The sequence below is a fragment of the Oryctolagus cuniculus genome, chromosome 18, assembly GCF_051225735.1.
Source record: "Oryctolagus cuniculus isolate XC-2025 breed Fujian yellow rabbit chromosome 18, ASM5122573v1, whole genome shotgun sequence".
NCBI lineage: Eukaryota > Metazoa > Chordata > Mammalia > Lagomorpha > Leporidae > Oryctolagus > Oryctolagus cuniculus.
Genome location: NC_142884.1, coordinates 19,765,136 through 19,790,154, shown reverse-complemented (window position 1 = coordinate 19,790,154; position 25,019 = coordinate 19,765,136). Strand labels below are relative to the sequence as shown.

The window sequence follows — 25,019 nt, the reverse complement described above, 5'->3', positions numbered from 1 at the left end:
ACTTCTGATCCAGCTCTCTGCTATGGCCTGGGAAAGCAGCAGAAGATGGCCCAAGTCCTTGGGCCCCTGCACACACATGGGAGACCCGGAAGAAGCTCCTGGCTCCTGGTTTCAGATCGGCACAGCTCCAGCTGTTGTGGCCAATTGGGGAGTGAACCAGCGGATGGAAGACTTCTCTGTCTCTCCCTCTCTGTCTGAAACTCTACCTCTCAAATAAATAAATGAATCTTAAAAAAAAGAAAAGAAAAAGGAAGAAGAAATATCAGTAAAGAATACTTATAAGAAAATATGAGGATACTTAAAAAAGTTTGGAACATGTAGTTAAAAGGTAAGTTATTTTGGTGCAAGAAACTTTGAAAGCGATGCATATCAGGGATATTCAAAAGGTTCATGGAAAATGTGTATCACAAAAAAAAACTATGCATGAATTTCAAAATTTTATTGCAATAAACTTATATAAATCCATTTTCCCCAAGCGGTTGAAGTAACGTCATATAAAATCCATTGTTATTGTATTCCTGATGTGTAAATCCCAGTTTTTCCTTTAATTAATTTTAAAGACAAATGCAGAAACAATAATTATAAATCTAGCTCAATAGGCATAAAATCCATAAAGATTTCATTTGTGACCAAAAACATAAAGAAGATTCAAGTTATTTGGAAGCAGAAGTTTGTATATCAATAAACTTGGTATTTAAATTAGATTCCTATCATTTTTAAGATGTTCATCATAATCCTTAGGGTAGCCACTAACAAGATAATGTGTTACAGAAAAGAAACTGGGAAGGAATCAAATGATTCCCTCTGGGGGGAAAAAAAACACAAAGGAAGTAGTAATAGAGGAACTGAGAAACAAAATGCGTATGACATTAGAGAACAAGTAACAAAATGGCGCCACTGTCCTTCCTTATCAATAACTTTAAATGAAAAGGAATTAAATTTTCCAATAAAATGGTAGAGACCGGCAGAATGGATTAAAGAACATGATCTAATTGTATGCTACTTATAAGGAAAGACATAAAAAGATTGGAAGAAAGGACAGAAAAAATACCTTCCTTGTCAATAGTGACCAGGGCGCCTGGTGGCTAGACTAATATCAGACAAAATAAGACTTTAACATTTTTTTTTTATTTGGAAGCAGAGAGAGAGCACTTCGGTCTGCTGGTTCACTCCCCAAATGCCCAGGAAAGCTGGGACTGGGCCTGACCAAAGCCAGGAGCCAGGCACTCAGTCCACGTCCCCCCATCGGTGGCACGGACCCAGTTCTGCGAGCCGTGGTCACCGCTTCCCAGGGCATGCCTAGCAGGAAGCTACGGTCGGACCGGCGCCAGGTGCCCGGGCAGCTGTGACCCCGCAGCCCCCAGCACAGCGCCAGTCGCTCTCAGCTGAGGTGGGGATCGCACTTCCAGAAGGAACTGAATACATCTCAAGAGACAGGGTAAGAAGCACAGTATGGATACAACGTTGCTCTCTGGGTTGGACACAACGACCGACTTCCGTGTTTCCTGTGGGAATCCGAGGCAGAGCACTACCCAGGCCGCCCAACACCCCTCTTCCCCCGCCTGGAGGCTTTGCGGCTCGACATTCTGAGATTTACCAAACCAAGCTCTGTAGGCTCCACCCATTCGAAGAGCAGTAAGCCAATGTTTTATTCCCAGCCACGAAGGGACGCGCGCTGGCTCCGACACCATAAAACCACCGTTCCCTTTGGAGTTGTAGCCTTGGAGGACAGGAAACCCTACGTCAGCTGCTCAGAGCACCGACAGCCTGAACCACTGCCTCTCCACTCTGGTAACTGAATCCTGACTCCGTCTATCCATCTCTCCGAGCCTGGGGACACACTGTCCACCATGTTTGACTGGGTGTGGAACTGCGAGCGCTGCGGCGCCCTTACCCAGAATGCTCTGCGCCGCGTCGGCAGTGCTCATCCAATGAAAGCGCAGGAGACGGGCGATTAGCGTTCGGAGCGAAAGAGAGGGGGCAGGACTTCCGGCGAGGCCGTCGTGCTGGCCGTTTGCGGGCTGGTTCTAGAGCGCAAAGCCAGGTCAGAGGCAACAGGAAGTGGACGGATCAAGAGGCGCCATCGTCAGTCCTTTGCAGAGGTGGATTTGAGGCTCTGAGGCTCATGGCGACCCAGCGTTGGGGCTGGGATGGAGGTGGAGGTGCTGTGGGTTGCGATTCGCGGCTCAGATCACGGTGCCTTCGCCGACGGACCCTGCAGAAATCGGTGTTGCGACCTTTGGGCCCCCACCCTGGCCCCTCACACACACAACACAATCTTGTTTTCAAATCCTAAAGTCCTAAGTTGTGGGAGTTCAGGGCCCTGCAGGCTAGGCCCTAGTGTCTAGCACAGGAGTGGGGGTGCGTGTAGATTTTGCCCCCATTTCTGAAAGCCAGTGTAATGAGGCACGGAAGGGCATTACAACCGGAGAGATTAGCGTGTGCAAAGGCTGGAGGAGCCCCCAATCTGGGAGCATTCCTGAAAGCCTGGGTCCACGTGTGTCCTCATGGGTCAGGGTGTGAAGAGAAATGACGCCTGGAATGGCAGAACAAGGCCGTGTACGTCCTGATGGTGTGGGGTTGTGAACAAAGGAGGGACACGGGCTGAGGTAGGGCTGCAAGAGGAGAGAGCAGATCAACACCCCGGGGCCACTGAGTCCTTGTCCAGAGTCGCAAAGCAAATAAGAGGCAGCACTGGGGGCTGGAGTGCAGAGGTCATGCAGTCACTCCAAGGTCACCTGCTTCCAGGTCTGGCCAGGGGTACAGGAGACGGCGGAGCCCGTGGAACCCGTCTCTGCCTACTTCTCATAGCCTTTCTCTTCCTGCAGGTTCCTATGGCCACGGAAGTGCAAACGCCCCCTACGCAGGTGAGTAGACTCTCACTGGTCACAACCCCTGCCCACACACCTTGGGATTCAGCCACTGTCCAAGTCCTTGGGCCAGGGGCCTCTTTTTCTTAACTGTTTTATTTTTAAAATGTGTCAGTGCAATACTCGTACATTTTTATGGGTACAGTGAATATTTCAACACATCTACATAGCGTGCATAGTCACCCCATCGTGCTGTGAACACTAAGATCTGTTACTTCCGTCTGAGTTTTGGTACCTGTTACCCAACCTCCCTCAGCCTCCCCATGCTCCCCAATCTCTGGTAATCACTGTTCTAAATTCAAATTGACTGTTCTTTCAACTTCTACGTATAAGAGACAACGTACAGTAGCTGTCTTTCTGTGTCTGGCCTGTTTCATAATGCTCTCCATTCCATCTATTTCCTGGCAGACGTCAGGATTTCACTCTCTGACGTGGCTGAATGCCATTCCGTTTCCTTTGTACACTCATCTGTTGATAAGCAGCTGGGTTGCTGTCATATCTTGGCTGTTGTGGGTGGGACTTTGGTGAACATGGGAGCACAAGTGTCTCTTTCATGGGCTGATTCCATTTCCCAGAAGTGGGTCACATCCAGTATGATCTAGTGTGTTCTTCATTGTGGCCAGATGGTGAAGTGAGGTGGAGCGGGGGGAGTCATGGTTAGAGTGACCTCAGGTCACGGTGGTGGCACTGTTAGCGTGTCAAGAAGGGAGGATGGGGCCTCTGAGGATGGGCCCTCTCTCTGGGGCATCTGGCTGGGGAGAGTGGGCATTATAAACACTACTGGGCGGGGGGGACTGACCATAATGGGCCCGAGCAGGGAACGGGTGGCCTGGTGGGTAGCCACGGCTGCTGAGGGCAGTGCAGGGGCGCAGGAGTGTTAGAGGAAAGACTACACTGAAGCTGCTTCTTACAGCTCTGTGGACTCTCCAGGACTTTTAGGTGACCCGGAAGTGTTTCACCCAGGCTGGTGGATTTGCCCAAGGGCCAGTGTAGTTATCTGGTAGAGCCACTGGGAAGGCAAGGGCAAGATGTGAAGTCTGCATATCATTCTGATGGCTGAGATCAACACAAGAAACAGAACCAGGCAGTAAGGTGTTCATAGCAGGAGCTAGGGCTGCCCCTGGCAGTGTAAGCCACTGGAAATCTGCAGTAGCCCTCTGGGATCTACCAAGCACTCTCCTGATGCCATGTGGTGACGAGCGCTTGGGGAAGAGGCCAGGGAAGGCCTGTAGTGTGGGCAGGAAAGTAGAGTAGCAATGGGTAGAGTAGCAATGGGAGGTACAGTCTAAAGAATGATACGCACATGGAGAGGGAGTATGAACAGATGTCCCAGCGCCCTGCCACAGATGAAGGCGAAGTCCAATTTGGTTATACTTGGAAGGCTTCGTCTCGGGAGACTTTCTGGTAATTTCCTGATAGGGTTAAGAGTAGGGCCCTGCCCGGCAGACCCAGAACTTAAATCATGTCCATCCACTGACTTGCTCATTGTTGCTGAGGGCCAGATACGCTGACCAGTGGGGCCGTGGGAGGGAGCAGTCACAGCTGGCACCAGGGTCTGATATCCCCCCTGAGTTGTAAGCTTGGGAGGAGGGTGGGCAAGCGGTGGATTATGGAGAGATGGCTTGGTGGGCCTCTCGAGACAAGCGGTTGGTGACGTCACCTGTCCCGATTGCAGCCGGAGTATATGACCTTTGAGGATGTGGCCGTGTACTTCTCGTGGGACGAATGGGACCTCCTTGATGAAGGTCAGAAACTCCTGTACTGCGACGTGATGCTGGAGAACCTCGCGCTCATGACCTCTCTGGGTAAGGCCCTCACGTCTGCCCCAGTGCCTTGGGTGAGGCGTTGCCTTTGCTCTCTTCCCCAGACACAGTTGCAGCCTCACATGGGGACCCTAGGGACTGACCCAATTTTCTTTTTCTTTATTTTGAGCAGGGTGATAGATGTAGGCTCACTGTTTTCTAGGACAGAGCTATTGTACTGTCCTACCATTTCCCCAAGCACCCCCAGTAGCTGCTGCCCCAAAACCTTTCAGTGTAGGGGGTCAGGAGTCTTGCAGTTGGATTTTTGGATGCCACGTTTCTCTCCCTGGCCAGGTGACCCCTCCATCCCAGGTTCCACTCCCTTCCTCGAGCTGGCGTAAACACGTCTGCTTGAGTCAAGAATGGCCATCAGCAACATGGTCACTCTTTGTGTCCTTCAATGAGACTCCCTTTGTAATATTTGTTTTAAGATTTTTTTTTAATTTATTTGAAAGAGTTAAAGAGAGGCAGAGAGAGAGAGAGATCTTCCATCCACTGGTTCACTCCCCAGATGGCCGCAATGGCCAGAGCTGGGCCGATCTGAAGCCAGGAGCTTCTTCCAGGTCTCCCACAAGGGTACAGGGGCCCAAGGACCTGGGCCATCTTCCACTGCATTCCCAGGCCATAGCAGGGAGCTAGATGGGAAGTGGAGCAGCCGGGACTCGAACCGGTGCCCAGATGGGATGCCGGCACTGCAGATGGCTGCTTTACTCACTATGCCACAGTGCCGGTCCCCCCTTTTCCCACTCTTGACACTTTGTCAGTTTGTCATTTTTGTGATTTTTGGCCTGGGGCTAATCTTGAGCTCCCCTGGTCCCACATCTCCTCCATATCTGCCCACTGCTCCCTCTCACAGTTCCCCCCCGCACGGGCTCACACATACTGTGCTATGAGATGCACACATATCCGTAAGGTATCTTTGAACGTGAGCTCCTGTGTTTGGAAGTTGGGTTTCCTCGGGCCTACAGTCTTCTACACAGCCACCCACGTGTCAACACAAGTTCTGCAGACCTCTGACAGGGGGTCAGCGTGGACCCTGCGGCTCCTCTTCGTGCTGCGCTCCGTCCTCTGTGCTCTGCCCGCTGAGGCTTGTCCCGAGCTGTGACTCTTGGAAGACCATCACCGAAGGGCAGCTGCTTCCTCAACCTCACCCAGGCCTCCTCCTCCTGAAAACAGTCCCACGAGCTCACACAGACCTGTTCACTGGTGCACAGACGGACACTGGGAGGCCGCTGCACCCTCTCGTTCAAGTCCACACGCACCTCACTGCATTTCTTTGCTTTCAGGTTACTGGTGTGGAGCGGAAGACGAGGGAGCGCCGGAGCAGAGCGTTTCTGTGGAAGTGTCACAGGTCAGGATTCCCAGAGCAGCTCCCTCTCCCCAGAAAGCCCAGCCCCACGAGATGTTTGTCTTGGTCTTGAAGGACATGTTGTGCTTCGCTGAGGACAAGGGGACAGAGTCCAGGCAGAAAGCACACACTTGGGACATGGTGGAGATTCCTTCAGTATAAACCCTCACCAGCTGGGTTCCAGTACAGGCAGATAGTTCAGGAGGGCTGCGGATAGGGCCTTGTTTATGAAGGGCTGCAGATCCCATGTGCACAAAGTCCTTTACTTCTGGGGAGATGGGCAACTATTTCCTGGTCTGTTCAGGCCTCCTCCACACCAGGTCGCATAGAACAGGAAAGGCCACACAGCGCCACCTAGTGTGGGAAAGCCAGTCACAGTGAAAAAAAAATCGTTAGAAGTACAATAAACGCAGGAAGCCTAGAGCTGTTAACGCTATCGCGCTATAGCGTACTTATTCGGGGAGAGTTGGCGCTGGAGAAGAGTGTGCGAGTGCTCAAGTCTGTGAAATACCTCGACTATAAACCTTCCCGGCGTCAGAGAGTCTACCCTGGAGAAAGAACGTAGGAATTCGATGAATGGGAAAAACCTTCAAGTGCAAAGACTTGTTCTTTGCCAGTGAATTTATACTGGAGAGAGGCCTTGTTCGTGTACTCAGTGTGGATTTGTTTTAGCCAGAATGCCAGCCTTACTAAACAACAGAGAATTCACATTAGAGACGGGTCTTGGGAATGCAGGGAATTGTGGAAAGTTCTTGAAACAAGTCCATGTGCATTCAACACTGGAGTTCACAATGGGACAAGATCTTGAAAGAGCAGCAAATGTGGGAAATTCTTTAGCCAAGGCGTCAGCCTCTTTAATATAAAAGTTCACACGAGAATAAGGCCTTATGAGTGTGACAGATGTCGGGGATCCTTTTGCCAAAGCTTTGGCCTCTACACTGGAGTGTCTGGGGTGGAAAAAGGTCTGTGAGTGTAAGGAATGTGGAGAATTTTCAAACACCTGCCTTGTTCAGTGCTGACACTAGAGAAAGGCTTCGTGATGTGCAGAAAAATACAGGGAAGCTTTCATTTCCAGATCCACTTCAGTTCATTTTTTAAAAAGATTGATTTCTTGGGATTGGCATTGTGGCACAGCAGGTTAAGCCACCGCCTGCAATGCCAGCATCCCAAATGGGCACTGGTTCTAGTCCTGCCTGCTCCACTTTTGATCCAGCTCCCTGCTAATAGCCTGGGAAAGCAGCAGAAGATGGCCCAGGTACTAGGCCGCTGCCACCCACATGGGAAACCTGGGTGAAGCTGCTGGTTCCTGGCTTCTACCTGGCATTCAGGGAGTGGACAAGCAGATGGAAGATCCATCTCTCTCTGTCTCGCCCTCTCTCTGTAACTCTGCCTTCCAAATAAAATAAATCAATCTTTACAAATAAACCTCTGAAAGTTTATCTTCAGCTGATAGAAGAGAGCCTTCAGCCGGAGGCTGCCCTCGCTCAGAGGAGAAAGTCCATGGTGGAGAGAGGCAGCAGAGCCGGAGCCAACACAAAACAGGCTTCAGCCAGGTGGGCTTTGTGAGGGCGGTGACTTACGAACATCTTCGCCCAGGCTGACCCATAACCTCACTGAGCACAGACGGTCAGGGGGTCGCCATAGACACACAGGGACCGTGCAGGCCCCTGGTCCAGCATGAGGACACTGGAGGAAGCCCCCTGAGGCCCACCTCTGCCTGAAACGGAAGCCTGCCCACGCGGATGTCCACAGGGACGAGACGCCTCCTAAGTTGCAGTTCAGTGGAAAGCTTTCAGGAGCTGGCATGCGACCTCTGCCCTTCCCAGGCGCCTGGCCAGATGCAGCCGACTACGAGTGTCCACTGCAGAGGCCGGGTCTCAGTCCTGCCAGCTGGCGGGTCCCCTCAGTAATGACTTTCAAGCTGCCAGCATATTACTGGAAGTGGGATTGAGAAAGATTCGCAGAATGCCTCATTATAGTCTGTGTCTACCAAACTCATAAAAGAGCTACACATAAACCCAATAACAGATAGTAATAAAATAATGAGGAAGCAACAAGTTTTGAGTTTTAATACTTTTGGTTTTCTAATGTCTTTATTAAGCTATAGTGGACTTAAAATGAATGTATTTAAAGTGCACAATTTGATGTTTTGACACATGCTCACACTCCTGAAGCAAAAAAATTTCCTCTTCTTCTTTTTAATCATCCTAATTACCATAAAATCATTGAGGCAAAAACATATTCTGCCTTTTTCAGTAGATATTTTCAAATGTCTGGAAAAGACAATGTTATGAAGCCCTAGGATTTGGGCCCAGCCCTCCATTATTTTTTCTTAAAGATTTATTTATTTATTTGAGTCAGTTACACAGAGAGAGAAGGAAAGGTCTTCCATCTGCTGGTTCACTCCCCAATTGGCCGCAGTGGCCAGAGCTGCACCAATCCGAAGCCACGGAGCCAGGAGCTTCTTCCGAGTCTCCCACATGGGTGCAAGGGCCCAAGCACTTGGGCCATCTTCTGCTGATTTCCTAGGCCACAGCAGAGAGCTGGATCGGAAGAGAAGCAGCTGGGACTCGAACTCACGCCTATATGGGATGCTGGCACTACAGGCGGCAGCTTTACCCACTGCGCCACAGCGCCAGCCCCCAGCCCTCCATTGTTTATCACCTCATGGCCAGGATGGGTTCATCTCTCTCCCTGTGCACCTCACATCACACTATGTAATTCCTAACCTGTCCCTAATGCATTTACGAAAGGTCAGGGCTTCAGCACCCCAAGTAAAAATCCTTTACAACATCTAAAATACATGATCAGAGCTTAGATTTCTCAGTTGTTTCAAAAAAATGTGTTTGTTCTTTAAGGGAGATTGATTGTGATCAAGGTCCAAAATGTACCTGAATCGCTTTCAACAGGCATGCGTCTTGTGGTTCTTAACCTGCTACCTAATGTGGGGAGCAATCCGGACTAGACTAAGTTGCTCGAATTAGGACTTATTCTATGCATCTGCTCTCCCACAATATGGCGCTGGGAGAGAAGTAAACAGCTTCCGCACAGCTGCCTCCAGTTCAACCAATTAACTGTAGGACTTGCTCCTGATTGGAGAGCAGCGTACTCAGCCGAGTTGGGATTGGCGGAGGAGGACTATAAAGGAGGAGAGAGACGGCATGCACCAGGAACATCTATGGGGAACATCTAAGGGAACCCGTGCAGCCCCCAGAAAGCCAGCCGGCGGTGTGCCGCTCCCCTGCGGAAGTGGGGAATGCGGCCAGGGGGAACTGCCCTTCCACGGAGGTGGAAGGGATAGTAGCCAACCCGGGAAGAACCAGCAGCAAACCCGGGGAGGGCCGAGCAGACGAAAGAACAGCGCAGGGTCCTGTGTCGTTCCTCCACGAAGAGGGGGAGCGACGTAATGGTGCCGTGACTCGGATAGGAAACGTGACTCGGATAGGAAACCTAGGACGGATAGAAAACTTAGGAGGGAAGAAACGTGACTCGGATAGGAAACCTAGAACGGATAGCAAACTTAGGAGGGAAGAAACGGGAAGAACTGGGAAATTACCGGAGAGAGAGACTAGCAAACAGCCTAGGGAAAAGCCGGACGAAAAGGGTGCCGGAAGAAGCTGTTGAAAGCCTAGGCATAGACTCGTATACGGACTACGGGGGGAAGCTGGGAGAAATCTCTAAGGTCGAAAGCGAAAGTGAAAGCTAGAACAAACAGACTCGGACGCAGACTGTGGGGAGAGGCCAGGAGAAATGAGGGAGGAATATCGTTGGAGGAAAGCTTGGGGAAACATACCGGGTAGAGAAAAATGTTAGGGAAATTGAAGCCGCGGGGGGCAGGCCGAGGCGGAAACGGAAGCCACTTTGGGGTTCTCAAGTTAGCCCGGGAATAGGGGGCGAAAAGTTGAAACCAGAAGCTGAGACGTAAGCCAGATTGGGATCCGTCTGATTAGCCCGGGGAGCAAAGGACGGGAAGCCAAACCGTGGGGCGGAGACGTACGCTGGGTTGAATTCGCCAGGCTAGCCCGGGGAACTTAGATTGAATCCTAGTGGCGGAGACGCAAGCTACGCTGTGTTACTCGCGGAAGCCGCCGCGTGCAGAGAGAGCACGGGGCGTGAATAGATAGGGAATGCTGGCGTAGGCCGTGGTTCAGACGCGAAAGGGTTAAGCGTGGAGACCGCGGAGCGCGCAAAGCCGGGAAGCCGCGCAGATGAGAGAGGCGCGCGGGCTGAAGCGGCGCAGAGCCGGGAACCCGCCGGTGGGGCGAGGTGCCGGAAAGCTGCGGGGATAAGAGAAACAGAAGTTTAGAAGTAAAAGAGAAATAGGAATGTTGGCAGACAGAAGTAAAATGGGAGAAATAGGAATGCCCGGAGATAGAGAAATAGAGAAAAATAAGGCCTCCCCTCAACATGCCAATTAGAAGGCTTGGATTCGGTCTGCCCGATTAGTGAGGCGATGAGCACCTGGGCGGCTAGCCGCAGGTCACCGAAGACAGGCACGAATTAACATCAGTAAAGCTTCCCCACAATGCAACAATTAGGAGGCTTGGATTCGGTCTGCCTGATTCAAGGCGGTAAGCGCCAGCAAAGCTCGACCAGAGTATGAGCTGCAGGTCACCGAAGATAGGCACGAACCAACACTAATAAGTCTCCCCCACAATAAGGCAATGAGAAGGCTTGGATTCGGTTTGCCTGATAGAGCTTGTAAGCCCCTGCAGGCTCGACCAGAGCATGCGCTGCAGGGCACCGAACACAGGCACGCATCAGCGCCTAAAAACCTCCTCACAATGGCGAAGAGAGGACCCGGATTCGGTTTTCCTGATTGATAGGACTTGTAAGAGCCTGTGGCAACTCTAGCAAGTACAGCAGAGTGTGTGCTGCGGGACACCGAAGACAGGCGCGTATCAACGCCAAAAAATAAAAAGAAAGGGGGATCTGTGGGGAGCAATCCGGACTAGACTAAGTTGCTCGAATTAGGACTTATTCTATGCATCTGCTCTCCCACAATATGGCGCTGGGAGAGAAGTAAACAGCTTCCGCACAGCTGCCTCCAGTTCAACCAATTAACTGTAGGACTTGCTCCTGATTGGAGAGCAGCGTACTCAGCCGAGTTGGGATTGGCGGAGGAGGACTATAAAGGAGGAGAGAGACGGCATGCACCAGGAACATCTATGGGGAACATCTAAGGGAACCCGTGCAGCCCCCAGAAAGCCGGCCGGCGGTGTGCCGCTCCCCTGCGGAAGTGGGGAATGCGGCCAGGGGGAACTGCCCTTCCACGGAGGTGGAAGGGATAGTAGCCAACCCGGGAAGAACCAGCAGCAAACCCGGGGAGGGCCGAGCAGACGAAAGAACAGCGCAGGGTCCTGTGTCGTTCCTCCACGAAGAGGGGGAGCGACAACCTAACCTCCTTTTCATTCTTATTTACTTATTTGCTTAGAAGATTTGTTTATTTGGGGATTTTTAAAACTTGTTTATTTATTTGAAAGAGAGAGACACACGTACACACACCTTCCATCTGTTAGTTCACTTTCCAGATGGCCACAATGGCCAGGCTGAAGCCAGCAGCCAGGAGCTTCTTCCAGGTCTCCCACATGGGTAGCAGGCACCCAGGCACTTGGGCCATCTTCTGCTTTTTCCCAGGCCAGGATAAGAAGTGGAGCAGCCAGGACATGAACCAGCACTGGCCTCACCTGCTATGCCACAATGCTGGCCCCAAGAATCCTTTATTGTAAAAGGCAGAGGGAAAGGACTGGGGGTGGAAATGGGGAAGGGAGACAGACAGACAGACAGAGGTCCTCCATCTGTTGCTTCACTCCCCAAATGACCACAACAGGTAGGACTGGGCCAGGCCAAAGCCAAGAGCCAGGAGTCCCATCCAGGTCTCCCAAGTAGGTGTCAGGAGCCCAAGTACATGGGCCATCTGATGCTGCCGTCCCAAGTGCACGAGCAGGGAGCTGGATCAGAAGTGGAGCAGTCAGGACTCGAACCATCACTCTGGTAAGGGATGCTGGCTTCACGAGTGGCAGCCTAACCAGCTGTGCCACAATACAAGCCCCTGTTTACTTGGTGAAGCTTCTGGGTGACTTGTCCAGTAGAATTCCATGTGGGAGATCAGAACGGAGTTCCCAGCTCCTGGCTGCATTTGGGGAGAGAACCAGCAGATGGAAGATTACCCCCTGCTGTCCTCTCTCCTCCCAAATAAATTAAAATTCATCAAAATAAAAAACATTTCCTCCTATGAGACGAGGGAGGTGGTCATGTGTATGGTGAGTGCCCAGTGCCCCAGGAAGTGTCGGCCGTGGTGGGAGCTCCGCCCCTCTGCCCACGTCCACAGAAATATGTTCGGGTCGGATAAAGTCAATTTAATAGCAACTAATATCGGAAATTCTTCCTATCCATGATTCCTGAGGTGATGAAGGAGCATGAAGTTTACACACATACGCAGACCACAGAGAGTCGGGTTCAAATCCTGCCTCTCCTCATTAGACTGTAGGTGCTTGGGACAACCAGCTAAGGTCACTGACTGGGATACAGAGAAGACAGTGATGTTTATCTCACAGCTCTGGGAAGATGGGCAAATGTCCCAAAAACATTGAGTCAAAACAACTAATTCAGATGTTCGAGACTCTATTGTAAAAAGTAGACAATATGTGAGAACAGGTGGGTTCTTTAAGTGGAGAGATGAGCTGTCTGGGAGAGGATGAAAATTAAATGCTAGAAATTGAAACAGTTGTAACAGATCAGTGCCTTGATGGGCTCATCAGCAGACTAAACTTGGCAGGGGAAAGACTAAGTGAGCTTGGAGGTAGGTCAATAGAAGCTCCCCAAATGGAAACTTTAAGGGAATAAAGAATGGAAACTATGGATGAGAATATCCAAGAACTGTGGGACAATTATAAAAGGCACATAATAATACTAGGAGTCCTTTCTCTCTGACTGTCCCTTTCTGTCTGTAACTCTACCTTTCAAATAAGTTTAAAAAAAAAAAAGGCGGGGGTGGTGGTGAGCGATGCTGTGGCATAGTGGGCTAAGCCTCCGCCTGTAGCCCCGGCATCCCATATGGATGCCAGTTCCCCATATGGACACCGGTTCTAGTCCCAGCTGCTCCCCTTCCATCCAGCTCTCTGCTATGGCCTGGGAAAGCAGTGGAAGATGGCCCAAGTACTTGGGCCCCTGCACTCAGAGGAGAGACCTGGCGACAGAAGCTCCTGGCTCCTGGCTTCGATCTGCTCAGCTCCAGCCATTGTGGCCATTTGGGGAGTGAGCCAGAAGATGGAAGACCTCTCTCTCTGTCTCTCCCTCTCTCTGTCTGCAACTCTACCTGTCAAATACATTTTAAAAAAATATTAGGATAAGAAACAGAATGGATCAGAAGAAATATTTAAAGTAAAAATGAATAAGAATTTTCTTTTTTTCTTTAAGAATTTTTTATTTATTTATTTGAGAGGTAGAGTTTCAGACAGTGAGAGGGAGAGACAGAGAGAGAGTTCTTCCATCCATTGGTTCACTCCCCAGATGGCCGCAACGGCCCGAGCTGTGCCAATCCAAAGCCAGGAGCCAGGATCTTCTTCCCAGTCTCCCACGTGGGTGCAGGGGCCCAAGGACTTGGACCATCTTCTACTGCTTTCCCAGGCCATAGCAGGGAGCTGGATTGGAAGTGGAGTGCCGGGACTCGAACTGGTGCCCATATGGGATGCCAGCACTGCAGGCAGTGGCTGTACCCGCTACGCCACAGTGCTGGCCCCCAAGAATTTTCCAAAGTTAATTGCAGCCACCAACCACCTATCCAAGAAGTACGTAGAACACCAACAAGATAAATACCAGAAACTCTGAACCCAGGCATATAATATTCAATCTGCAGGAAACTAGGAAAAAGAAAACATCTTGAAAGAAACCAGAGAAAGCAGGCAGTAATTTATAAAGGAACAGGTTAAAACTTATATTGGACTTCTCTCCAGAAACCAAACATGAAAAGAGTGAAATGTTCCGTATTGAAAGAAAAAAAAAAAAAAAACCTTCAACATAGAATTCTGTGTCCAGTAAAAGTATTCTTTAAAAGTGAAAGAGAAATAAGGACTTTCTTTTTTTAAAAAAAAATTATTTATTTGAAAGGCAGAGTTACAGAGAGAGGTCTAAATAGAGAGAGAGATGGTCCATTTGCTGGTTCACTCCCCAAATGACTGCAATGGCCGGAGCTGAGCCGATCCAGAGCCAGGAGCCAGGAGTTTCTTCCAGCTCTCCCACATGGATGCAGGGGCCCAAGGACTGTGGGCCATCTTCCACTGCTTGCCCAGGTGCATTAGCAGAGAGCTGGGTCGGAAGCAGAGCAGACGGGACTCTAACCACACCCAATGGGATGCCCGCACTGCAGGCCAGGGCTTTAACCCGCTGAACCATAGCACCAGCCCTGGTAAGGACTTTCTTAGACAACCAAATCTTGCAAGAAGTGTTTAAAAGAAGTTCTCCTGAGAATAGGAAAATTATTTAATCAGAAATTCAGTAAGGAAGAGTGCTAGAGAAGAATGAGGAAAGATAAAATATAATTTTACCTTCCTTTTTCTTAATTGGAAATGAGGCTATAAGACTAATTACAAAATGAACTACGAATACGCCCTGCACTGCAGTTAATAAAGATGTGCAGGTTAACAGTTCTGACACTTCTGTACATGTATACTGGGATTGGACTAGTAAGTAAACGGATGGTGCATGGTGGGGACCAGGATTTCCCTGTAGGAAGAAGAGTTTATAGTTAAGCAAGGGGAGTACTCCAGAATGAGCCTGTGGGAATGGATTAGTAAGAATTCATGTTTAATTTTAGATAGACACAGATGTTTTATATATAGATATATAGAGGTAGATAGATAGATAGTCAGACAGACAGACTGACTGACTTTAAAAAGTGTTCAGGGCTGTTGCTGTGGCACAGTGGGGTAAAGCCCCAGCCTGCAGCACCGGCATCCCATATGGGCGCCAGTTCAAGTCCTGGCTGCTCCACTTCCAAACCAGCTCTCTGCTGTGGCCTGGGAAAGCAGTAGAAGATGGCTCAAGTCCTTGGGCCCCTGCACCCACATGGGAGATGCAAGAGGAAGTTCCTGGTTTCTGGCTTCTGGCTTTGGCCTGGCCTGGCCCCGCCCATTGTGGCCATTTGGGGAGTGAACCAGCAGATAGAAGATTCATTCATTCTCTCTCTCTTTCTCTCTCTCTCCTGCCTCTCCTGCCTTTCAAATAAATGAAATAAGTCTTTTTTTTTTTTTTTGACAGGCAGAGTTAGTGAGAGAGAGAGACAGAGAGAAAGGTCTTCCTTCCATTGGTTCACCCCCCAAATAGCTGCTACGGCCAGTGCGCTGTGCCAATCCAAAGCCAGGAACCAGGTGCTTCTCCTGGTCTCCCATGGGGTGCAGGGCCCAAGCACTTGGGCCATCCTCCACTGCCTTCCCAGGAGGCGGCAGAGAGCTGGACTGGAAGAGGAACAACTGGGACAGAACTGGTGCCCCAACCGGGACTAGAACCTGGTATACCAGCACCACAGGTGGAGGATTAGCCTAGTGAGCCATGGCATCGGCCAAAATAAGTCTTTTTTTAAAAAATCAGTTTATTTTGTTGTAAACAAAACTGAAATCTGTGCATAAAAGGGGTAGTCAAAGACTTCTTGAAAAAATCAGTACTTGGGGCCAGCGTTGTGGCACAGTGGCGCAGCAGGTTAACACTCTGGCCTGAAGCGCCAGCATCCCATATAGGCGCTGGTTCTAGTCCTCGCTGCTCCACTTCCAATCCAGCTCTCTCCTATGGTCTGGGAAAGCAGTAGATGATGGCCCAAGTCCTTGGTCCCCTCACCCACGTGGGAGACCAGGAAGAAGCTCCTGGCTCCTAGCTTCTGATCAGCCCAGATCCGGCTGTTGCAGCCACCGGGGGAGTGAACCAGCAGATGGAAGACCTCTCTCTCTCTGCCTCTCCTCTCTCTGTGTAATAATATGTATTGGGAGGAAGAAGAGGGAGAGAGAGGCCGGCACCGTGGCTCATTAGGCTAATCCTCCACCTGCGGCGCTGGCAAGCGGGGTTCTAGTCCCGGTCGGGGCGCCGATTCTGTCCCAGTTGCCCCTCTTCCAGGCCAGCTCTCTGCTGTGGCCCAGGAAGGCAGTGGAGGATGGCCCAAGTGGATAAACCCGGCGAACACTACTTCTGTCATGCTGATGCTGTGTCCCCTTAGAGTGCCATGATGGCACTCTACCTCTCTGATCTTCCTCCCTGAAAATCCACAGCTCCCTTAGAAAACACAAAATCAATGAACAAGCTCCAGTAGAGGGGTGTCCTGCGATGCAGTAGGCTGCTCTGACCAGTGCTCTCCAAGCTGTGCAGGTCACCAAAAGCAAGCAGAGCCTACGCCTCCTCACCTCTCCCTCCCCTCCACCCCTTCCCTGGGAGCTGTTGTTTTACATCTCCCTATCTCGCTATCAACTCTTGTTGTTTTTAGGATTCCACACATGTAAGTGGTGTCTGGCCTAGCTCACTGAGTGTAGTGTTCTCGGGGGCCACACTGTCATATGGCAGGACCTCCCCTTTGATAAGATTGAATAATACTCCATTTCATGCACGGGACTTCCAAAGCTCAGGGAAAATGGAATTAAAATCTAAGTTTATATTGGTGCAAAAAATTATAAGAGTGTGTTTATTTATTTATTTGAAAGGCAGAGTTACAGGGAGTGAGACAGATCGATCTTCCATCTACTGGTTCACTGCCCAAATGGCCACAACCACCAGGGCTGGACCAGGCCTAAGCCAAGAGCCCAGAACTCCATCCGGGTCTCCTGTGTGGGTGGCAGGGGCCCAAGTATTTTTGTCTTTCTTTGTCATCCTCCCTCTCTTACTCTCCCTTTCAAATAAATAAATCTTCAAATAATGATAATAATGATGCATCAATGTTGGTTCCTTAATGTTAACAAGTGCATCATACTAAGATGTTAATAATAGGTTCAGTTGTATGTGTGAGAGGGTATTCATATGGAAAACCTGTATTATCTACGGAACTTTTTCTGCAAATCTGAAACTGCTGTAGAAAGTAACGTCTAGTTATAAAAAGAGAAACTTACAAATTCTGAGAGAGAGAGAGAGAGAGAGAGAGAGAGAGAGCGCCCTTACATAAGCCAACTACTCCAGTGTTTGCTTTTGGAACATTCTCTCTTTCTCACAATACCTAGTGAACTGGGAATTATTATTTTTATCAGTGAGGAAGTTGAGGCTGGAAGAAATGAAGTAACTCCCCCAAGACTGTGTACCTGGCAAGTCTTGCTTGCCGGAGGCCAGACTGAAATCTGGGAGTTTGGATCCAGAGCTGGGACTTATGGACAATCAACCACAGCGTGCGAACCTGTCAATGGGTGCCAACACCCAGAGCAACCCAGTGAGGTGCAGCCCTGCTGCTGTCACTTCCCCACTCCGACACGCCGGAGCACCTACTGGGTGCGCCTTGCAGTCACCACGGTCTTGTCCTTACCTGCATCATTCTCCCATAGCTTCCTCCACTGAAGGTTTTTCACTTTGGCTCAGGTGCACTAGGCCCAAGGGAAGCACCCGCCTCCACAAATAAGCTCAGCCCGGAGCTCGGCTCATGAACGTGCTCAGTGATCCAGGCCTTGGGTCTCTTTGCACCTTTACCAGTGTCCAGAGAGCAGGCTATGGTCTCATCCAACAGTCCCAAAGCCAACGTAGCTTTCTCTATTTGACTTTCCAGGTGTTGATGACCTTCAAATTGTTGGCCATGACCTTCACCTGGGAGGAATGGAGGCAGCTGGACCAGGACCAGAAGCACTTGTATCAGGAGGTGATGATGGAGACTTGCAGGCACCTGGTGTCGCTGGGTAGGGCTCACCTCTCTCTGCCTCCATTTCTCTCTCGCTTGGGCCTGGAGAAGGCCTTTTGGAGCCCAGTTGTCCTCCTACCCATAATTCCTGCTGTGTCTTCATCTTACCACCTCTTTGCTGACCTCCCTGTGTCCGGCCAGGCACTGTGAGGACTGGAAATCAAGAATTAAACCAAGCCTGCACTCACTCCGATGCCTGGCACACTGGCCTCAGTCTCAGCTCCTTGTTCTGAATCTTGAGGGAAACTGACTGGCCAAGCGTTGTTGGTTTAGGCCCCCGCACAGTCCAGTCAGCCAGGGCCTGTAAGTGATGGATCATTCTCCAGAAGGCCCGTGAGTCAGGCTGGCCAGCTGGCCACTCTCCAAACCGCACATCTTCATTAAAAGGCTGTGCTGTACCCCGTGCTTCCTAAGGCCTGGCCACGCTCCTTTGCAGCTCCAGATGACTTTAGGGGGCGCACTGCCCCGCGAAAGCTGTTCTTTTTCCTTCTCCTGCCTTGTGGCTGTTGCCAGGACAAAGTCTTGGTGGGTGATGAGACGCTGAGTCCCCCTCACCTTTGCTGCAGAACCCACTCCTAGCACAGGCCAGGCCAGCCACGCAGGCGTGTGGAGCCGACCACACTATCTTGATGCCACTGTTGTATTTTGGGGGTGTCCTGTTTGTGAAAGCGTTTTCCTACTTACAAGCAGTACAAGATTATTTATGAATAAATCAAGTAAAGAGTGCGTGAGCCTAAAGAAAAGCAGTGTGTAGTACCGGCCATAGGGAGCGTCCCCTCCGCACTGGCCACGCAGCAGGCCCTGTCCCAGGGCCCACGCTTCCTGCTCCACGAACTGAAGTCTCACGATTTCCCTCGGGAACTGTAGATTTTCCCCAAGCTACTGGCTCTGAATTCAGCTCTTGGCCTGCTAGGAACCCGGTTCCCAAAGACAACATATTTTGGCATGAAGAACTTTAATGCACTCGTTTCTTTGAGATGCATCTTACATCCAGTAAAGTGTGCAGTTCTAAGCATCTCGCTCCGTGTACCTTCTACCCGCGTACCCACCACCTGCATCGAACCCTGGAGCATTCTGGGTCCCAGCAGGCTCCCTCTGCCGTTGCCTACTCAGTTTCCCAGAAGACACTGCTCTGCTGGCTCCCCTGCCCATGGTTTGGATCGGCCTCTTCCTGAATGTTACATGAACGGGTGCACACACTGTGCACTGCCTCGTGTCTGGGGTCCCCAGGACTAACTTCTGTCCTGACAGTGGTGATGCAGCCGTCCCCTGCTTTATACAGCTTCCCTGTACCTCACTCTACACCCCCTCACCTCACAGCTCCACAGAGCAGAGCATCCAACATTTCCCAAAGAAAAGGGAAAACAAGTTAGGAAGCCGGGTGCCTGTCAGTATACACCTCCCTGCATGCCTGGAGCTTTGTTAGAGCCACTCATGTCCAGGGTTCAGCCCCGGGGACTTCGTTCCATTTGGTCCAAGCCAGGCATCCCCAGCTGATTCTGGGACCAACAGGCTGAGATTCACTGACGTGGGTCATTTAGAGAAATGTCGCCCTCCTGGGACCCCTTGGCTGCGCACACGGAGAAAGAGGTCACCCCTGAACCATGATGGATTCTGCAGGATGGAGAGCAAGACAAATGGGTGTTCCAAAGACAGTCATCGCTGGCCTGAAGATGGGGTCTTTGCTCTTGATTTCTAGCTTATCGGTCAGCATTGTCTTTGCATGGGTGGGACTAGCGTCATTCCAAGATCTTGCTCTTATCTGGGACACTGTACTGAACATAGATTCCTTTTTGCCTTTACCCAAATGTTTTCTGTTTCCCCATCATCAGGGTATCGTGCTCCCAAACCAGAACAGATGCACACGCCGGAGAATGAGCAGGATCTCTGTGTGGTGAAGAGAGGCCCCTCCTGAAGTTCCTGCCCAGGTGGGTGGCTGAATGCCAGCAGGGGAAGGAGTCCCGCACCCTGCAGACCAGTCGGGGACCTCTTGTCTGGGAAGAGGGAAGCTTCTTGTTGTGACCTCCTGAGGGCTTGAGAGGCTGTGCAGCCCGCTGACCTACTGTTTTATCCCTATTAGACTCCCACCCCCCAATACTGGGGGAGTTTATTCTATTAGGTGAAAGTAAGGCTGTAGGCTCCATGCCTTGGGCTTAAACCTTGGCTTTACCCATCTAGCCTTGCGAGCCTGAAGGTGCTGCCTCATCTCACCAGTGTAGAACTTGGCTAACAATGTTGGTTGCTGTAACGGAGAAATTCTGTGATCTCAGCAGCTCAGCAGAGGGAAAACTTTCGTTTGTTTTTCGTTTCCTCATTCATTGCAAGGTACATGTAGGCGAACCAGAAGCTCAGTACCACACAGTTATTCGGGGAACAGCGTTCCTTCTGTTGTCAGCCTCTGGCTTCATTCAAGGATTCCCTGGCATCATCTAGTCCGGTAGAGGGAAGATGAGCGAGGAAGGAAAAATTCATGCCTCCTTGCACTCCGGTGTTACCATTGCCCCTCCATTGACAAAACTGGGCATCGGCCACGCCTGGATCCTCAGAGCCAGGAAATGGTCTAGCTGTGTGCCCAAAGGGAAAAGCAAATGGCTCTGGCAAGACCTGCCCCGTCTTCTACACTCAGCCCACGTTTAGAAAATGAGAGTGATGGTTTCATCCGGCGGAGGATAGTGCCTGCGGCAGAGTCAGCTTGTGTTCTGTTGTGCACACAGGAACGTTCATCACAATGATTCATGCGGTAATGCACATTCATTTTCCCCTCTAATTTCTTTTAATTTTTATTTTATTTTTAATTGACAGATAATAATCATATGTACTTGTGGGGCACAAATGCGATGTGTTGATACATACATACATCGTGAAATGATTGAATCAAACTCATTAACAAATGCATCACCTGGAAATATTCAAAATATGCTCTTTTAGCAATTTTGAAATATATAATGCATGAATATTTATTGTAGTCACATTCTCCACAATAGATCACTAACGCTAACTCCTCTTGTCAGACTGAAATTTTCTACCCTTGATCAACATCTCCCCTCTCCCATCCTTTTGCCACCCCTACTGTCCCTGGTAACCACCATTCTACTGCCTGATTTTGAGAGTTTGAATTGTTTAGATTCCACGTGTAAGTGGAATTTTGTCTTCCTGTGCCTGCATTATTGAGTTAGCATAGTGTCCTCCAGGTTCATCCCTGTTGTCAAAACAGGATTTCCTTCGTTTCCCAAGGCTTAGTATTATTCCATTGTGAATATATACCACACCATGCATCGGTTGATGGACACTTGGGTTACTTCCATATCTTAGCTATAGGCCTGCAATGAACATGGGAGTGAAAATATAGCTTCACATACTTATTTCAATTCCTTTGGATATATACCCAGAAGCAGGGTTGCTGGGTTACATGGTGAATTCCATGTGTAGGTGTACAGGAAGTATCCGTACTGTTTTCCATGATGACTGTATTGATTTACATTGCTCCCAGTAGAGGACATTTCCTTCTGGGCTGCCATGATAAAGAACCTTTCTTCCCCGCCCATCTCTCCAGCTGTGCTCTGCTACCCTACCCTGCCTTCCTCATTCATTTTTCTGTCCATATAAACAGGCATGCATAGTTGCTCTTGTCAGACACCCAGAAGCAATCGTTTGTCCATGCCCTCCTGCACTTGCTGTCCTGTAAAACTTCAAGGAGTCTCTTGGCCTTGTGGGTCCCACCTCTGGTCTGCCGAGGGCACCTGGAAGCCATCCCTGTGCAGGCCTCCCTCCCTGGCCGACCGCAGGCTGCATGGCCAGTGCGTTTCTGGCCAACCCCTCCGCAGCCCCTTGGAGTCTGTTCCCTGTGCTCCCCGACTCCTCAGTCTCGTGCCTCCATGTGACTCTCTCAAAGGCACTTCCGACTCCTCCTGCCATTTGCTAAGCTGTCGTGAGTGACACTGCCTGGTGTTGAGGAAGCTGAGACACAGGAAACGGTCTCAGACAGCAACTGAACATCGCAACCCAAGCCACACCATCAACCCAGCCATCCTGTCCATTCTATGTCACTCTCATCTCCCGGATCCATCAGCTCTGCCACTCACACGCTGCCGTCAACTCCTACCTCCATCACGCTAGCAGGCTCCCAGCTGATCTCTGCATGTAAACGTCTCTGTGGCTCTGGTCAGCTCTGCCTCCTGCGTCAACTCCCCTAGACACCAAGACCTTTCTCAAAACCTGCGCCGTACCCACAGCTGAGGGGCAGATGTGCAGGAAGAAGAGGACCCTGATTGCTAAGAGCTTGGACCCTGGGTGTAGATTGGGGTTCTAGCACTTTCTGAGCCATGCCTGTCACCAGGCCTTGGGCATGTCACTTCTTCCTGGGCCTCAGCACTCCCCTCTGTGGAAATAGGACAGCCACAGTTAAGGGAGCAGACACCACGAAGAGGCTTCACCCCTGCAGGATGTAGACGTGAGGCCAGGTTCAAAGGTGGGACACAGTATCCTGCAGAAAAGAATATCTTGTGCCAAGATCCTGAGGCCAGCAGAGCTGGGCCACTGCGGCTAGAGAGGGAGAGTGGCTGGGGGTGAACGAGAGGAATGGAGATTGACGCGCAGGTTTCTGAGGGTCACCAAAACAAATTTGTGTTTTATCCTAACTGCTCTGTGAGGCTGTGTGAGGGTCTTGGCAGGCCAACAACATGCCCTGTTTTAGGAGGCAGAGTCAACAGACTATGTCGATACCTGGGTAATGGCGTGAACGGCTTTTCGCAGGCAGTCTAAAAGACAGCCCACTGTAGCCGTGATTCTTCAGGACATGCCCCCCCCCTTTTTTTTTGACAGGCAGAGTGGACAGTGAGAGACAGAGACAGAGAGAAAGGTCCTCCCTTACCGTTGGTTCACCCTCCAATGGCCGCTGCGGCCGGCACACCGTGCTGATCCAAAGCCAGGAGCCAGGTGCTTCCCCCTGGTCTCCCATGTGGGTGCAGGGCCCAAGCACTTGGGCCATTCTCCACTGCCTTCCCGGGCCACAGCAGAGAGCTGGCCTGGAAGAGGAGCAACCGGGACAGAATCCAGCGCCCCAACCGGGACTAGAACCCTGGGTGCCGGCACCGCAGGTGGAGGATTAGCCCATTGAGCCGTGGCGCCGGCCATGCCCTGTCTTCATGTTGCCGTTTCTGTGTCAGCACGCAGAAACATGATGAGGCCTGAGTGACGCCAGAGGCCACCATTTCTGAAGCAAAGAAAAGTCAGAGTTCGTCCCTCGCCCCATGACAGTCACCTGAGCAGTTCCGTTTTGCCATGGTCTAGTTCTCTGACAAGAGGGAGCTTGTCCCTGCCCAGATTAGATCGTACCAGGAAAGAGACCTTGAGGGATGATAGGGACCAGCATTGTGGTGCAGCCCATGAAGCCACCACCTACAACACCAGCATCCCACACAGTCACCAGTTCACGTCCCGGCTGCCCCACTGCCTATCCAGCTCCCTGCTAATGGTCTGGGGAAAGCAGTGGAGGATGCCCCAAGCGTTTGGGTCCCTGCCACACAGGTGAGAGGCCTAGATGAAGCTCCTGGACCCTGGCTTCAGCACTGGCCATTGCAGCCATCTGGGGAGTGAACCAGTGAATGAACACTTCTCCCTCTGTCTCTCCCTGTCTCTGTGAATAAATAAATGTTTGAAAAAACAGAAGTGAAACTTCAGGGAGCTCCGTTCCCAGCTACTTGCCAACCATTGCTGAAGGCAGCCTGGAAACCTCTGGGCCTTGGCTCCTGCTCTGTAAGCCAAGCCAACACAGCTCAGTGGGCCGCCGTGCCCGCTAAAGGACGCAGGGTCTGTGCGCATGCTCGCTGCGGGAAGTGCTTAGCAAATGGCAGCTGTCACTCACTGTCCTCACTCAACAGCTTCCCCGGCTGTGCTGTCTTTTCCACTCCACCATTTCCTGCAACAGAAGATGCTGCTGGCCTGGGGGTCCGTCACTGTGGCCTCCTGGCGACGCGTCAGCTGCTTGTAGGCCTCAAGGACCTTGGCCACCACCCCAGTGGCCTTCGACATGACATCTTGGTACCCACTGGCCAAACCCAGTACACTCTGCCCACCTCCTGGTTCCTTTATCGCTCTGGGAATAGAGGGTGGCTGAGGAAGCCATGGAATTAATTGTGCTTTGAATGGAAATCAAATCCCCTGATGGAAATGGAAGGCCTCATAAAAGAGCCGTAGGGCCGGTAAAGCCCACCGCGTGCTGACGGGAGCATTCCTCTCCTGTGCACATAATAGCAGCGGTGCCTGCTGTAGAGCCTTGAAGCACAGCCTTTCATCTGGTGGATCTCTGCTTCACTGTTCTTGGTGGATTATTTCCAGTGCAAATTGTCTCTCTTCTAGTTTGAAAGTGGATATTCCAACTCTACTTAATATTACCTAAGCTAAAAATCACAAGCACTAATTTAACATGCTAGAGCCAAGGTTTAAATATTTTATCTTCTTCTTGGGTGATATTAAGAGACTCAAAACCTTCAGCTGTTTGTCTTCTACACGTGTGTGTTGCTCAGGCCATATGTGGTAATTCCACCCTCCCACCGCCCCAAGGCAGCATCAGCCATGCTTTACGGAGACCACGAGTGTTCTCTTTAATCCACAGGTGCACCTCCCTCGGAGCTCCACAGCCGTCCTCACAGGTCGCACCTGCGGTCACTTGCTCTCATCCTCCTGTAAGAACTTGATTTTATTCAGGTTAATTTTCCATTAAACTTCTCGTGTAGTTTTTATTTCATGTTCTTTCTTCAAAATCACTTTTTCCATGTATAGAAATTTGGATTAAAGGTTATTTCTTTAGCAGTTTGAAAGAATCCTTTTGTTTTTTAAAAGATTTATTTATTATTTGAAAAGTAGAGTTATAGAAGCAGAGAGAGAGAAAGGTCTTCTATCTGCTGGCTCACTCCCCAGATGGCCACAACGGCCTGAGCTGAGCCAATCCGGAGCCAGGAGCTTCTTCCGGGTCTCCCACACGGGTGCAGGGGCCCAAGGACTTGGGCCATCTACTGATTTCCCATGCCATAACAGAGAGCCGGATCAGAAGTGAAGCAGCCGGGACTCGAACTGGTGCCCATATGGGATGCTGGCTCTGCATGCAGCAGCTTTACCCGCTATGCCACAGTGCTGGCCCTTTGGAT

At 50.6% G+C, this 25,019-nt stretch overlaps 1 protein-coding gene across 1 annotated transcript; it reads left to right on the top strand.

Moving 5' to 3' along the window:
* The first annotated feature begins 1,974 nt into the window (after window positions 1-1,974).
* Window positions 1,975-24,624, top strand: LOC149120821 (zinc finger protein 587-like). Its single transcript, XM_089319314.1, has 7 exons — window positions 1,975-2,102; window positions 2,829-2,867; window positions 4,546-4,675; window positions 5,959-6,023; window positions 17,746-17,872; window positions 19,707-19,802; window positions 24,488-24,624. The coding sequence occupies exons 2-6, from the start codon at window positions 2,835-2,837 to the stop codon at window positions 19,787-19,789; spliced, it is 438 nt and encodes a 145-aa protein (XP_089175440.1). The 5' UTR covers window positions 1,975-2,102; window positions 2,829-2,834; the 3' UTR covers window positions 19,790-19,802; window positions 24,488-24,624.
* Window positions 24,625-25,019: the final 395 nt, after the last annotated feature.